Source organism: Poromitra crassiceps (assembly GCF_964638095.1).
Source record: "Poromitra crassiceps genome assembly, chromosome: 18".
In the NCBI taxonomy this organism is placed as follows: domain Eukaryota; kingdom Metazoa; phylum Chordata; class Actinopteri; order Beryciformes; family Melamphaidae; genus Poromitra; species Poromitra crassiceps.
Window position 1 is genome coordinate 30714486 of NC_139636.1, and position 14249 is coordinate 30728734.

Genomic DNA, 14249 nt, shown 5'->3' on the forward strand with positions numbered 1-14249 from the left:
AAATATTATTTGTCTAAATGTGTGGCCTGTGGCAGAGAAACACATTTCCCTACAACTGTCAGCAGACTAGCACTAGGCTCCGGAGTTCCCTTTCCTGGTCACTATAACTCCCAGAGATGACCTGTTACTCTGGGGGGTGCATCTAAAACACACATGTTGCTGACTGGTGAAAACACATACTGATATTTTGGTGTGTCCATATTTCTGTCCTGCCCTAAATTCAGGCTCTTTTTTTTTTTAAACCTGAACCACGCTTTTAAGTTAAATATCTGAATTTGATCTTCTCCTCCTCAGCGGTGGAACAAGCATTACTGTGTGATCTCGGACAACAAACTGTACTATGCAGAGGAGAACGAGGAGGAGGATGAAGATCCCAGGAAGGTAGAACAAGTTGAACGTTTGTGTTCGATTCTTTATGAACATGGGATCACTTTACTCAAAGTGGTGTGTGATGTATGATATAAGAAACACATTGTGCAAAAAATATTGGGGTGAATACCACTACTGCATGGTTAATAACATGATATTAAATTGGTTGAAATTTTCTAACGTTTGTCTGATGATTATATTGTTAAAACCTGCTAGCTTTTAAGTACAGTAGGCTTTTATGTGAAATGGTCTGTTTTTTCTTTTCTTTTTGTCATATTACGCAAGTTTAGATGTTGAAGAACGCAATCAATATAACAAACAACAGTTTTATAAAAACAATATAATTTGTTAGCAAACCAAGCTTGTTTACCATTTTTCAGGTCGATTTTCTCTGAATGTTGCTTTTAAGAGTACGAACATTCAAATAAGCACATCTTCTTCAAATATTTTCAGATTTCTATGTGTGACACATCATTTGAAAACGTACAATCTGCACTTTCATCATCTGTACTTTCTGTACTTTTATTAATCCCCGAGGGGAAATTGCTTTCTTAAAGTATAGTGTTACCTAGACTCAGCCCTCAGTCTTAATCCGTTTCACTCCTGTAAGACTGAGAATATTACTATTTAAATCTTTGCATAACATTAGGTGGCGCTGTTGGAAGCCTTGCATCGGAGAACCAATCATGAGTGTTGTGGGCGGGCCTGCTTTCTGGCAGAACCCGTGTCTCGCAAAACATCGCCGCGTTTGCGGAGAAACATATTAATCACTTAGAAACAAACATAACCTGTTAATAGGACGTGTTTCATCCGGCCCCGGCGGCTAGAGGTCTTTCCCCCAGCGATAAGCCCGACTCCCGAGGCTAACGTTACAGAGCCTGCTGATGACTCACAGTAGCAAGCGGACCACTTCCGGGTAGGAAACATTATTGTAAAATAAACAACAGGTATAAACTCTCTTTGCAGCACATCAGTGTCTTGCTCTATATTGGAACTATGAAACATTGCATTGCCACTACCAAATAAAATTCTAATAATAAATGTAGGCGTGTCTGCTGCCGGCCGTTCTCGCCGGGCTCGGACAGACAGTTTCTGACAGTGAAATTCCCAGACATTTGGTGGCGCAGCTCACCAAACGTCTGGGAGCCGAGACTAAGTGTTACCATACATTTTAGACCATCCTTCCCTCTTCTTCCTTTCTTCCCCACTATCGTTTTTCTCTCTGCTCCTCTTATTTATATCCATTTTCAGTGTCCATTTTAAGCGTGTATCTCCTCTCATTGTCAGAACCCGGAGCTCCACTGTTCAGAGCCCTGGTTCCATGGCCGTATGACGGAGGGCAGGCAGATGGCCGAACGGCTCCTCCAGGAGTTTTGTGCCGAGTCTGGGGGATATGACGGTACCTTCCTGGTCCGAGAGAGTGACACCTTCGTCACCGATTTCACCCTCTCCTTCTGGTATGACCTCCTGCTCCTTCATATCAGAGCTTAGAACCAGCCAAAAGCCACAACTAATAATGTCCACAACTGAAAACCCCCAAACTACAGCACAGTAAAGTAATAATATTGCAAAACATATTTTCGATAGTTTTCTATAGTCCTTCAATCCCGGACATTGCTGCTGAGAATCAGCACAATATCAACAGTGTTTTCTGCAGAGATGCACCTTCATGATGGAAATGAGAAGAAGACAATAAGACATAGCATGGAAAAAGTTCTAAAGGTCAAGATGGACTTTTCTTTTCAAGTCCTGTACCTGGGTAGGATGCCTCCACAGCTCCTGTACCTGCTGGGCACGATGCCTCCACAGCTCCTTCGCTTGCCTAACAAATACATGTTTAAAATCATGTTGGTCGCCAGTAAAAAGCTATCGCCAAAAAGTGGTTCAACCAAAGTCCGCCCACTTTGACAGATTGTTTTAATGTGATGCACGATATTTTTGTAATTGAAAAATTAACTTTTGCCTTGAGACTTAAGACGTGTCGTGTATTTGAATTATGGTGGAAAGGTAGGATTGATTTTGTCAAAACATTCAGAACGGACTTCTGCTAAAATAACATCTGTGACCGTCCCCCTGGTTCTCTGCTACACTCACTTCAATTTCTTTTCTTTTGACTGCTTGCTTTGTGTTTTGTCCTTTTTGTATGTATTTATTTTCCTGCTGTCTGCGGGATTAGTATTATTTTGTTTTGTTGTATTATGTATTATGTTGTTTTGTATGATGCTTGAGTCTGTTGACTTATCACTGGAATATAAAAAGAGACTATATAAAAAACAAGTGAGAAATAGTGATATGTGGCTTTGCTTTTATTGTTTATAGGTGTATAAATTTGTGCTGTACAAATAATGTTTGACAGGACTTGGACTTAACATGAATATGGTATGGCAGTAAATTCTAATGCGTGTATGCGTGTGTCCTCTGCATGTATTTCAGGCGTAATGGGAGGGTCCAGCACTGTCGTATTCGCTCTGGCACTGGTACTGGCACTGGTCCTGGTACTGGTACTTATTACTTCCTCACACCCAACCTGCACTTCCCCAGCGTGTATACCCTGATCCAGCACTATCGAGACAACCCCCTGCGCTGCCAAGACTTCGAGCTGCGCCTCACGGACGCGGTGCCGCAGCCCAACCCACATCTCCAAAAAGGGTTTGTCTTATCAACATACACACGTCTGACACAACACATGGACTGCTTACAGGTGCTATGTGAAGCTTCGTATCAACATACACACGTCTGACACAACACATGGACTGCTTACAGGTGCTATGTGAAGTTTTTTATTTTTATTTTTTTTCAGATTTCCCCCCCATTTTTCTCCTAATTGACCTATCGCTAAGCCCCACGCCCCGTGCTCACTCGGGCAAACACAGGGCACGCTGACTAGAGTAAATGGCAGCCGTCACTGTCAAAGTTATATCCCAAGACGCTCGTCACAACTTTTTGAGGCCTGATATCATCTAGAAGCCATCAGAAAGTACTTCACTATGCCATGGAGGGCGATGTACAACATTTAAAGCTATCGATACAAAGAAATGCGATACGTGCATGGAAATGGCTTTAGCGAATCGTTAACCAAACTCCATTCAAAAACATGCAGTTTTAACGGAGGAAGACAGCGAGATAACCAGTGGGGATAACAGACGACTCACATCCAGAATTGACATTCTATTCGCTTAGAGTAACCTCTTCACCAACTCCATTAGGCTCAGTTTGTCCGAGTGTATTGTGGAGCTGCACGCGCTGTGATTTGCTCGTCTGCGTTTCGGGGGTGGGACTTAGCGATAGGTCAATTGCACTTGGCCAATTCTCCCTGCTACCCCTGTCGCTGCCCCACCCTCTGCCGACCTGGGGAGAGCCGTAGACACCCAGACATGTGCAATTGCCAGCCGCTTCTTTTAACCCATTGATACCAGATGCAGCACTTGCGTGTATATCCCTCATTTGTGTGTATCCCTACGCGGTTCGCGGTCTTAAAGGGATACACACACAAATGCTGCATCAGGTATCAATGGGTTAACCCGACAGCGGGCAGCTTCACCGGCAGGACGTAGCACATGGGAGGATCACACTACTCCCCACGAGTGACCTTCTGCCCCCAACAGGCAAACGTTGGAAATGTTTTATTGATGTTAAAATGAGACATGACTCACCTTTAAATGTCACTGTGCTGATCCAGGTGGTTCTACAGTAACCTGAGCAGAGGCCAGGCAGAGGATTACTTGTTGAGGATTCCCAGAGACGGAGTGTTCCTCATCCGACAGAGAGAGGGAGAGCCAGACTCCTACGCTATCACATTCAGGTGCAGTGACACTTCTCATGACTTGGATCAAAACATTGGCTATACTGTGATTGTGATCAGGCACGTGCACAGACAGCTATACTGTGATTGTGATCAGGCACGTGCACAGACAGCTATACTGTGATTGTGATCAGGCACGTGCACAGACAGCTATACTGTGATTGTGATCAGGCACGTGCACAGACAGACCCAGGTGGTGCCCAAGCACCTGCCTTTTTGCCCTTTGAATAAGTGCCCTTTTTGCAACACGAAAATGTCTGTGCACGCCACTGATTGTGATTCCTTATTGAGCCACGTAGGTAAAGGACTACGACTCCCAGACAATTGGAGACCTCCGCCTACCAATCATCAGGGACCTTTGTGACAAAAAATAGCAATTTGAACGGCCGCTAACACCCCTTTGTCAAGTTACCAGAAATGACGCTCTCCCCCATTACATTATTCTCCATAGTGAAACAAACTGGAGATACAGTGAATCACTTATTTTTAACATTGAAAAAGGATGTTCCAAGCAATGTTACATTATTTGATTCTGTTTTATCCGTTTACAAGCACACAACTTAAGCTTAAAGGCCCATTCCGTCGGTTCTGGCGAGAAATAAATGTGCACAAAGTGTTTTTTATTGGCAATGAGTGAATGCGCCTTGGCGTAACTTAAAAATGGTGACCAGGGGCGTTTCTCTCCGACCAGCCGTTCAGAAGATACATGGAAATACCGCAGTTTCGAAGGGGTTAGCATTTCCCGCCACAGCTAGAGGATGTGACGTCTGCGCGCGTTCACGAGCTTGCCTCTTGTCCTAGACGGCTAACAGGAAATGGCTAACGTTACGTTCGTCGCTAGCTGCTAGCAAAAGGAAACAACAACACAGACTCCAGAAAAAGTCCACACTAAATAAATAAATATTTATCTAATGAAGCCCGTCTGGCCAGACAGCAGCAATGTGACCGACATCGGGGGGAAACTAGAGTCAGGACTGTGTTTTCGGTTCATGAAGGGAACTTGCTGCTTGTAGCTACTGTAATGTGGTTTTGACCAGATAACGTTAGCTGCTTGCTAATGGATTTTCAAGATTCAAGATTTTTATTGTCACTCCGTAGTACAAGTATCTGACCACCTGGTCAGAAACTCTGCTAACATTACCGTCTTGTGTGAAGTAATGCAACCCTAACGTTACTACCGTTACGCTTATGGTCATGGAACATTATTGTTTGACTGCAGTTAGCTGCGGTGGTGAGTGCCTATTATAACCATAACGTTAGCTTGATGCTATACGCGGCTAACTAATAGATTTAGCTATATTTATAGAAATGACCACCAGCCCCACTGGTAACGTTACTGTCTTGTGTTGATAATGAATCTAACAGTCAGAAATATGCCTAACGTTAGCCTACTGTCTGTTATGCTTACGGTACATTGTTTGACTGTTCAGTTTGGTCAACTCCAGGCATTACACGGTACCGTACATACAGGGGGAGCAGGCTATTTCCTGGCTTGTGCTAACGTGAGTATCCACTTCCCCGCAGCCAGCAGGCTCTGACTGCAGTTAGCTGCAGTGGGACTGCACAGTAACGTTAGCTTGATGCTAATCGCGGCTAACTAATATTAATTTACATTTATAGAAATTACCACCAGCCCCACTAATAACGTTACCGTCTTGTGTGGATAATGAATTTAACAGTCGTAAATATGCCTAACGTTACTGTTATGCTTATGAAACATTGTTTGATTGTTCAGTTTGGTCAACTCCAGGCATTACACGGTACCGTACATACAGGGGGAGCAGGCTATTTCCTGGCTTGTGCTAACGTGAGTATCCACTTCCCCGCAGCCAACGCAAGCCAAAACACGGCCAAACATGCCACAATAACGTCCCCTAATTCATCCAGAATCCTTCCTGGGCATCTCGAGGCTGATCTGACCGATAAATTGTCCAGGTTGCCGTTTTCAAGTGACTTTTATGAGTTAACGTTACAAAGCAACCAACAGCTCTGCTGTTGCCAGGCAACTGCTTGTGCGCGTGCGAGTATGGTGCCCGCGCGTCAGCTCGTTCACACGCTGCCTGCAGTTACTCTAACGGCCACCGGCGTCAGTAAGAGTGAGTATTGACGGAATGGGCCTTTAAGTTATCCTTTATTTATTCCCATGGGGAAATTCATCCTCTGCATTTGACCCATCCTCTACTAGGAACCTTCCTAGAACTAGGAGCAGTGGGCAGCCGCAGTGCAGCGCCCGGGGACCAACTCCAGTTATTTTGCCAGTGCCTTGGGCAGGGACACTGGACAGGAGTATTACCCCTAACATACATGTCTTTGATGGTGGGAGGAAACCAGAGCACCCGGAGGAAACCCACACAAACACGGGGAGAACATGCAAACTCCACACAGAAAGGACCTGGGACGGATCGGGGTTCGAACCCGGGACCTTCTTGCTGTGAGGCAACAGTGTTAAACACTGAGCCACCGTGCCGTCACTGTATGTCACTTCCCTTTCTGCATGAAAGGCTGCCCTAAAGACTCTAAAGGCTCCCAAAGCTGAGAGAAAGTTCTCAGTCTCTAGTTGAACTGAACTGAGTCTAGACTTTTGGGGAGTTAGTCCCAGTCCTTGCCAGTCCTCTCATCAGACATTGGGTACAGTGACTCCTAAAGGTTGCTATTAGAACTGCTATTGGATCCCAAAACTCCTGCATCAGTTGCACTTATCTACAAATGACTTGTGTTTCAGAGGCGACGGTAAGGTGAAGCATTGCCGGATCGAGAAGGAGGGCAACATGTACGTGCTGGGCAGCACCACCGAGTTTGAGAGCCTGGTGGAGCTGGTCAACTACTTCAGGAAGAAGTCGCTGTATCGCAAGATCAAACTACGTTACCCAGCCACCCCGGAGCTGGTGGACCGCTTCAGCGCAGTGAGTATACAAAGATGAGTAACTTCAAGGATCCAATGCAGAAAAAAAATACTAAATGTATTACTCCATTATTTGTTTACCCTATTATTGCAAAAGACAATGTATTTATCAAGAATATCTAAGTTCCTTGACAAGAAGACCATTAGGACATTAGCTGCTTCTTTAATTCAATGATCTTCAGGAGGTCCCTGAAGATCATCAAAGGCACAAACCATCCCCACAACAGCCTATTCTCCCTGTTACCCTCAGGGAGGAGATACAGGGTCCCAAAAGCACGCAAAAATCGCTTGAGGGACAGTTTCTTCCCGCAGGCCACGAGACTCCTTAACATACACAAATAGTGTAGTAGCTGTACTGTACCGTACTGTAGCTGCTACCATTATGTATGTCTAATGTTTAATTGTATGTTTAATTAGGTATATGCTATTTGCACCTGTATGTCAAATACGTCGAATTTAAAATGTTTAAGCACGTCTAAAGTATGCACATGACATGTGCACCTATGTGCAGTGAATATGCCACTGTCTCTGACTTGTCTTATCACTCTACTGCCTTATTGCTTGTTGTGTCTCTTGTTGTTTTTGCACTCATATGCCCTGTTATATTTGTACTATGTTGTAAACGGAGTCCACAGCACAAGAATTTCACACGTGATACTTGTACCACGGAGTGACAATAAAAATCTTGAATCTTGAATCTTGTCACTATGACTACACCTGTATACCTTTGTACTGTGGTATAACTAAAAGATCAAAAGACAGGCTCCAAAAAGCTCAAAACAAACTAATGAGGGTTTTTCTTAATTTTGTATCATATATATGTTGTTACAATCTTGGATGGTTATATTAAACATGGGCTAAGCTTCAAATAAATAGGTGAAGGTGTTTTAATGTGCTCTCGCACTCAGGCCTGGCCTGGCCTGGCATGCAAATTTTTTTTTTTTTTTTTGGATGGGAGTGGGCCCGGGGCGGGCGCACCCTCTGCCCCGGTGTACGCTCCGCTACTGGGAGAAGTACATTCCTCTATACAGGGGGGGGGAGTGGAACAAGATCCCTAATGAAATTAAATCAGCAAATTCTCTGAATGGTTTTAAAAACCTTCTGAAAAAATTCTTGCTGAGTAAACTAGAGTAACTAGAGTAGAGCCTTGCATTGTATTGAACCTGTGTGTTTTTGTTGATTGTACTATTTGGTTTATTTGATGTTATCTACCGTATGTCCTGTTTTTATAAGACCAGGGACCATGTTGGAAATAAGTGTTCACACTTTTACATGTTTATCCCTTAGATTTTGTTCTGCTATATCCATGAATAAAATCAATCAATCAATCAATCAATCAATCAATCAATGGAGGCAATATCATAATGATGAACTGGCTACTTCAAAATAAGAAGTCAAAACAAAATGTGCTGTGTGTTCATGTAAATGTAGAGAATATGGTGAAGAAGACAGGAAACATAAAGAAGAGAGGGAAATATTGAGCTCAACAGTCACGTGACGGTTCCGTGACGTCACGGAACCTAGGAACCGTTCCTAGGCAGTGCTTTGGTTCCTAACACTGGACTGTGTTTCCACAGGAGAAAGACTGCGCCTCCCTGTACGACATCAGGACATATGTGGCACCCAATGAGATTGAGCCATCAATGGTGCGTACACAACACTATCGAGCTGAACAGTTACGTGACATCTTTTGTTCCCCATTCATTTTCTTCATAGACATTTAGAATAATCCTTATATAATCCTTATTATAATCGTTTTAAGGCTGGAACCAAGCCAACCCGTGACCTACTAATCGTGAGTGACCATAACACATTTCAGCAAAAATAAAGATTAATATTTTGGGTAAAAAAAAATACAAATTTTCAAGTGAAATGTTTTATGGTCACTCACAATTCAGTAGGTCACAGGTTGGCTTGGTTCCAGCCTTAAAACTCGTTAGTTTTTTTGAAATGTCTATGGAGAAAATGAATGGAGACGTCACTTCCGGGGCAAGAAATGTCACGTGACTGTTCTCTATAGTACTCAACTTTAGCTGTTACGTTGTACAATTGGTAGATATTCGGCGTGTGTGTGTGTGTGTGTGTGTGTGTGTGTGTGTGTGTGTGTGTGTGTGTGTGTGTGTGTGTGCGTGCGTGCGTGCGTGTCTGTCTGTCTCCTCTAGCCTCAAAGTACTGTTAAAGCCGTGTATGGCTACCAGGCCACCAGGGCTGACGAGCTCTCCTTCGGCACAGGAGCTTTGATACACAACGTATCCAAGGAGAATGATGGATGGTGAGTCCATCCATACACACACACACACACACACACACGCACACACACACACGCACGCACACACACGCACACACACACACACACACACACACACACACACACACACACACACACAATTGTGCACACGCATCAATTGGGTATAGCAGCAAGGTCTGGCAGTGACTCCGAAAATGAGCACGTAACAGGACTGGTCTGATTTGTCGGTGCAAAAATCATTGTAAGAAAAAGCCACAACATTTGAAATCAGATGAGATTTTGTGATCTGATCTACTGAGAAAGTTCAGGATCAGGATCTTTTTGCCTAATTGCATAATGCATCTGTGATTGTTCCAAGGCTGAAGTGCAAAATAAAGGGAGGGATTTATGGAAATAGGTGTCATTCATAGGGTATGTGTGTCACAGTGTCAAGTTTTACTGGCAAATGATATTGAACAGCTTTGCCATAGCTGAGGTTCTGGTGAAGTGATGCCCCCTGCACTCATAGAGATCCCCAGGAACGAGTCTGGAAAACATCGATGCCAACACTTCCTGGTTCTTCACTGTTTTCGCCTATGGGACTTTTGAATGGGTTTTTGGCACGATGCTTCTAATAAGGTCTCTGGGCAATGCAGGCTTAATCAAACGCGAACCAGTGTTCAGTAGGATAATAGTTTTTAAGATTTTATGTGCCGTTAAAAGAGCGGCTAGCTAGCAAACGGCTAAATGAGACTACACTGTTGAGTCGACGGGGATATTATACGTCAATAACGTCATCACTTCAAAGGACGAACACGGAAATTCTCTTTCCCTCACCTGGTTCAGCCCGGGGTAATCAGTGCACAGCAGCGCACACATCAACAACAGTCCAGGTTGAGTGGTGACGTGACGGGGAAGCCTATGCGACAATGTGTGTAGTTCTGGATTAGCTTAGCACGAGCTTTTTACTTCTAGGGCTCGCATTTACGCTCCAAAACTCATGAAAGTGGTCCTCATGTGTGAAGATTATCCCGCTGAACACTGGTTCGCGTTGGATTAAGCTTGCGTTGCCCACAGACCTTATTTGAAGCATTGCGGCAAAAACCCATTCAAAAATCTATTTGCAACACGCAAATACTCATCATTGTGCATGACACACAAATGCATGCTGCCCCCTACAGGTGGAAAGGGGACTATGGTGGCAAGCTGCAGCTGTTCTTCCCAGCCAACTATGTAGAGCAGGTGTCCAACAATGCCAAGCCTGAGGCCAAAGAACAGGTAAAGATGACGCTGAGAATACACTAGTTCAGTGGTGTGATAGTGTGTAGTGTGTGGTGTGGTCTACTCTGTTTTCACCAGTTTCGAGTGAGTCCCGGACTGTGATAGTGTGTAGTGTGTGGTGTAGTGTGTGATCCTAAATAGAAGAGCAGAATCAAACGTTTTTGTCCATCTTGTTTAGTCTAGAATAGAATGTAGAGTAAGAACAGAGCGACCTCTCATAGGATGTGTTTGTGCTGTAGGAGATGGAAGACAACCCACTGGGGGAACTGTGTAAGGGCGTTGTGGACATCTGCAAGTGCAACGTCCAAAACTGTGAGTTGACCTGTTTTTTTAGTTTTTTCAAAAATATTGCTTAAGTAGCTTTTTTTTCATGTATTCTTTGATTTGTGTTAGAGTGAGTCACATGGAAATGTCCGTCCCCATTATTCACAAACATTGCAAGATCGATGTTTCTTTTGCTACTAGCTAACTAACTAGCTCACAAGGCTCGCAAATTAACCAATAATACTATCAGAGATACATTTGATTATACCATGGTCTGGGTGTATACTCTTTTTATTGTGTTCTATACAATACTGGTCCGTACAGGTCATGTAGTTGCACGTCATGTCAGTCACAATCTTCTGTAACATACATACATACAGTACATACAAAATAAAAAGCGTTTGTTTTTCCCCCCGACTCCCCCACCACCCCCGTTCTTTAGTTGTTTTTGCTCCAAGTGAAATGTTTGATGGTCACTCACGATTCAGTAGGTGGCTGGTTGGTTTGGGTCCAGGCTTAAAACTCTATATAGATTCAGTAGGTGGCTGGTTGGTTTGGGTCCAGGCTTAAAACTCTATATAGAAGGATTTCTCTAAATGTCTGTGGAGAACATGAATGGGGAGCTGAGGAAAAGGGGGCGGTCACTGTTGAGTTCTGTAAATGGTCAAAAAGTTCATGGCCCCGCCTCTTATGTGCGTCGGACAGCTCCGGCCTCCCCGGCGTCCATTGATTCCTGATAATGGACACCTCGTTGCGCATTATCCCTCACATATTCCATATTTGGCCGTTACTTTGCTTGAAGGAGCAATCCTCCACTTCCCTCCTTCACTTCCTTCCTTCACTTCCCTCCTTCACTTCCCTCCTTTCCTCTCTTCTCCGTTTTCAGTGAAGAATGGTAAAAACGGGAAGCAGCACGTGTTCAACCTGCAGGACAGGGAGCAGGACAGTCTGCAGTTTGACTTGGCAGCAGACACTCTGGAGGGGCTGTTTGAATGGTACCAGATGGCCTGGGACATCACGCACAGAGAGATGAACAAGCAGTACACAAGGGAACAAGAGGCTAGTATCTGATGGTATACGACGCTAATATGTAGTGACGGGGGTGAACCCACCTTTGTCAATCTCCATGACAGATAAGTAATATCAAACTGATGTCATCATGTGAGGTTTAGGGTCTTTTAAAAGAAAGAACAAAAAATGAATGAATATTTTCCTGAAATTATTTTTGTTTCTATTGGACGCCATGGTTTGCTCACCTTTTTATTTGCATCACTGGCTACACTTAAAAATACAGAATAAAACTCCTTTTTAGTTTTGATTTGATAGTTTATAGCAGAGACTGACAGGAAAGAGTGTAACTAAAACCAGGAGTTGGGATGGCGGTCTGTCAGTGTTATGCATGCAAACAGGAAATGTGTTTTTTTTTTTTTTTTTACCCCCGTCCAATCACAGATGAAGCAGCAGGAGGAAGTGGAGAAGAGGGCTGAGGTTGCTATGGAGATGTCAGACCTGGTGGTCTACTGTCAGCCACGCAGCAAGGAGAAGGACCGATTTGGTACAGCTCTCTCTCTCACACACACATACATACACACACACTCACAGTACATACGGTGAATCCGTCCATACGAACTCAATTTGATCTAAATGCTTCAGAAACTTCTCTCCCCTATCCAGAATATGATTTTGGAGGAAATCCTAAATAAATGTTTTTGATTTATTTTTTTTACAAGAAAATAATCCAACAGTCGTCACTGTACCCTATGATGGATCCGTCCCCATATCTCTGTTCAGATACCTACAACTACAAAGAGGTCCGCTCCTACGTGGAGAACAAGACGCCAGGAAAGAGTCGGACCCAGCAGTTCGTGGACTACAACCGCAAGGCCCTGAGTCGAGTCTACCCTAAAGGCCAGCGTATGGAGTCGTCCAACTACGACCCTTACCCTCTGTGGCTCTGTGGCTGCCACATGGTGGCGCTCAACTTCCAGACAGAAGGTAAGTCGATGACGTCGGTGACTTAACAGTGGGAAAAACGTTAATCAACTCAGTCCACCCGCTGAGCTTAAATCAATATTTATAAAGCAACATTTCATCCAAAAATGAAACTTCTGTCATCTACAGTACTCATGTCACTGATGTAAAAACATCAGTGAAGATTGTATGTCCACATACTGTAAGACACAGGAAGTTAGCTCAACACACAGGAAGTTAGCTAGCACAGCTCCATGCCTCCACATACTGTAAGACACAGGAAGTTAGCTCAACACACAGGAAGTTAGCTAGCAGAGCTCCATGCCTCCACATACTGTAAGACACAGGAAGTTAGCTCAACACACAGGAAGTTAGCTAGCAGAGCTCCATGCCTCCACATACTGTAAGACACAGGAAGTTAGCTCAACACACAGGAAGTTAGCTAGCACAGCTCCATGCCTCCACATACTGTAAGACACAGGAAGTTAGCTCAACACACAGGAAGTTAGCTAGCAGAGCTCCATGCCTCCACATACTGTAAGACACAGGAAGTTAGCTCAACACACAGGAAGTTAGCTAGCACAGCTCCATGCCTTCACATACTGTAAAACACAGGAAGTTAGCTAGCACAGCTCCATGCCTCCACATACTGTAAGACACAGGAAGTTAGCTAGCACAACTCCATGCCTCCACATACTGTAACACACAGGAAGTTAGCTAGCACAGCTCCATGCCTCCACATACTGTAACACACAGGAAGTTAGCTAGCACAACTCCATGCCTCCACATACTGTAAGACACAGGAAGTTAGCTAGCACAGCTCCATGCCTCCACATACTATAACACACAGGAAGTTAGCTAGCACAACTCCATGCCTCCACATACTGTAACACACAGGAAGTTAGCTAGCACAACTCCATGCCTCCACATACTGTAAGACACAGGAAGTTAGCTAGCACAGCTCCATGCCTCCACATACTGTAACACACAGGAAGTTAGCTAGCACAGCTCCATGCCTCCACATACTGTAAGACACAGGAAGTTAGCTAGCACAACTCCATGCCTCCACATACTGTAAGACACAGGAAGTTAGCTAGCACAGCTCCATGCCTCCACATACTGTAAGACACAGGAAGTTAGCTAGCACAGCTCCATGCCTCCACATACTGTAACACACAGGAAGTTAGCTAGCAGAGCTCCATGCCTTCACATACTGTAACACACAGGAAGTTAGCTAGCACAACTCCATGCCTCCACATACTGTAAAACACAGGAAGTTAGCTAGCACAGCTCCATGCCTCCACATACTGTAACACACAGGAAGTTAGCTAGCAGAGCTCCATGCCTTCACATACTGTAACACACAGGAAGTTAGCTAGCAGAGCTCCATGCCTTCACATACTGTAACACACAGGAAGTTAGCTAGCACAGCT

General features: G+C 44.2%; 1 protein-coding gene across 1 annotated transcript in view; it reads left to right on the forward strand.

The window, feature by feature from the left end:
* Window positions 1-14249, forward strand: part of plcg2 (phospholipase C, gamma 2) — a 50886-nt gene that overhangs the window by 20315 nt on the left and 16322 nt on the right. Inside the window, exons 16-27 of the mRNA XM_083654329.1 lie at window positions 295-381; window positions 1657-1826; window positions 2803-3018; window positions 4049-4171; window positions 6894-7074; window positions 8651-8719; window positions 9236-9345; window positions 10482-10578; window positions 10821-10893; window positions 11732-11904; window positions 12298-12400; window positions 12637-12840. Of these exons, the coding sequence (XP_083510455.1) occupies window positions 295-381; window positions 1657-1826; window positions 2803-3018; window positions 4049-4171; window positions 6894-7074; window positions 8651-8719; window positions 9236-9345; window positions 10482-10578; window positions 10821-10893; window positions 11732-11904; window positions 12298-12400; window positions 12637-12840 (1606 nt within the window). The remainder of the gene's footprint in view (window positions 1-294; window positions 382-1656; window positions 1827-2802; window positions 3019-4048; window positions 4172-6893; window positions 7075-8650; window positions 8720-9235; window positions 9346-10481; window positions 10579-10820; window positions 10894-11731; window positions 11905-12297; window positions 12401-12636; window positions 12841-14249) is intronic.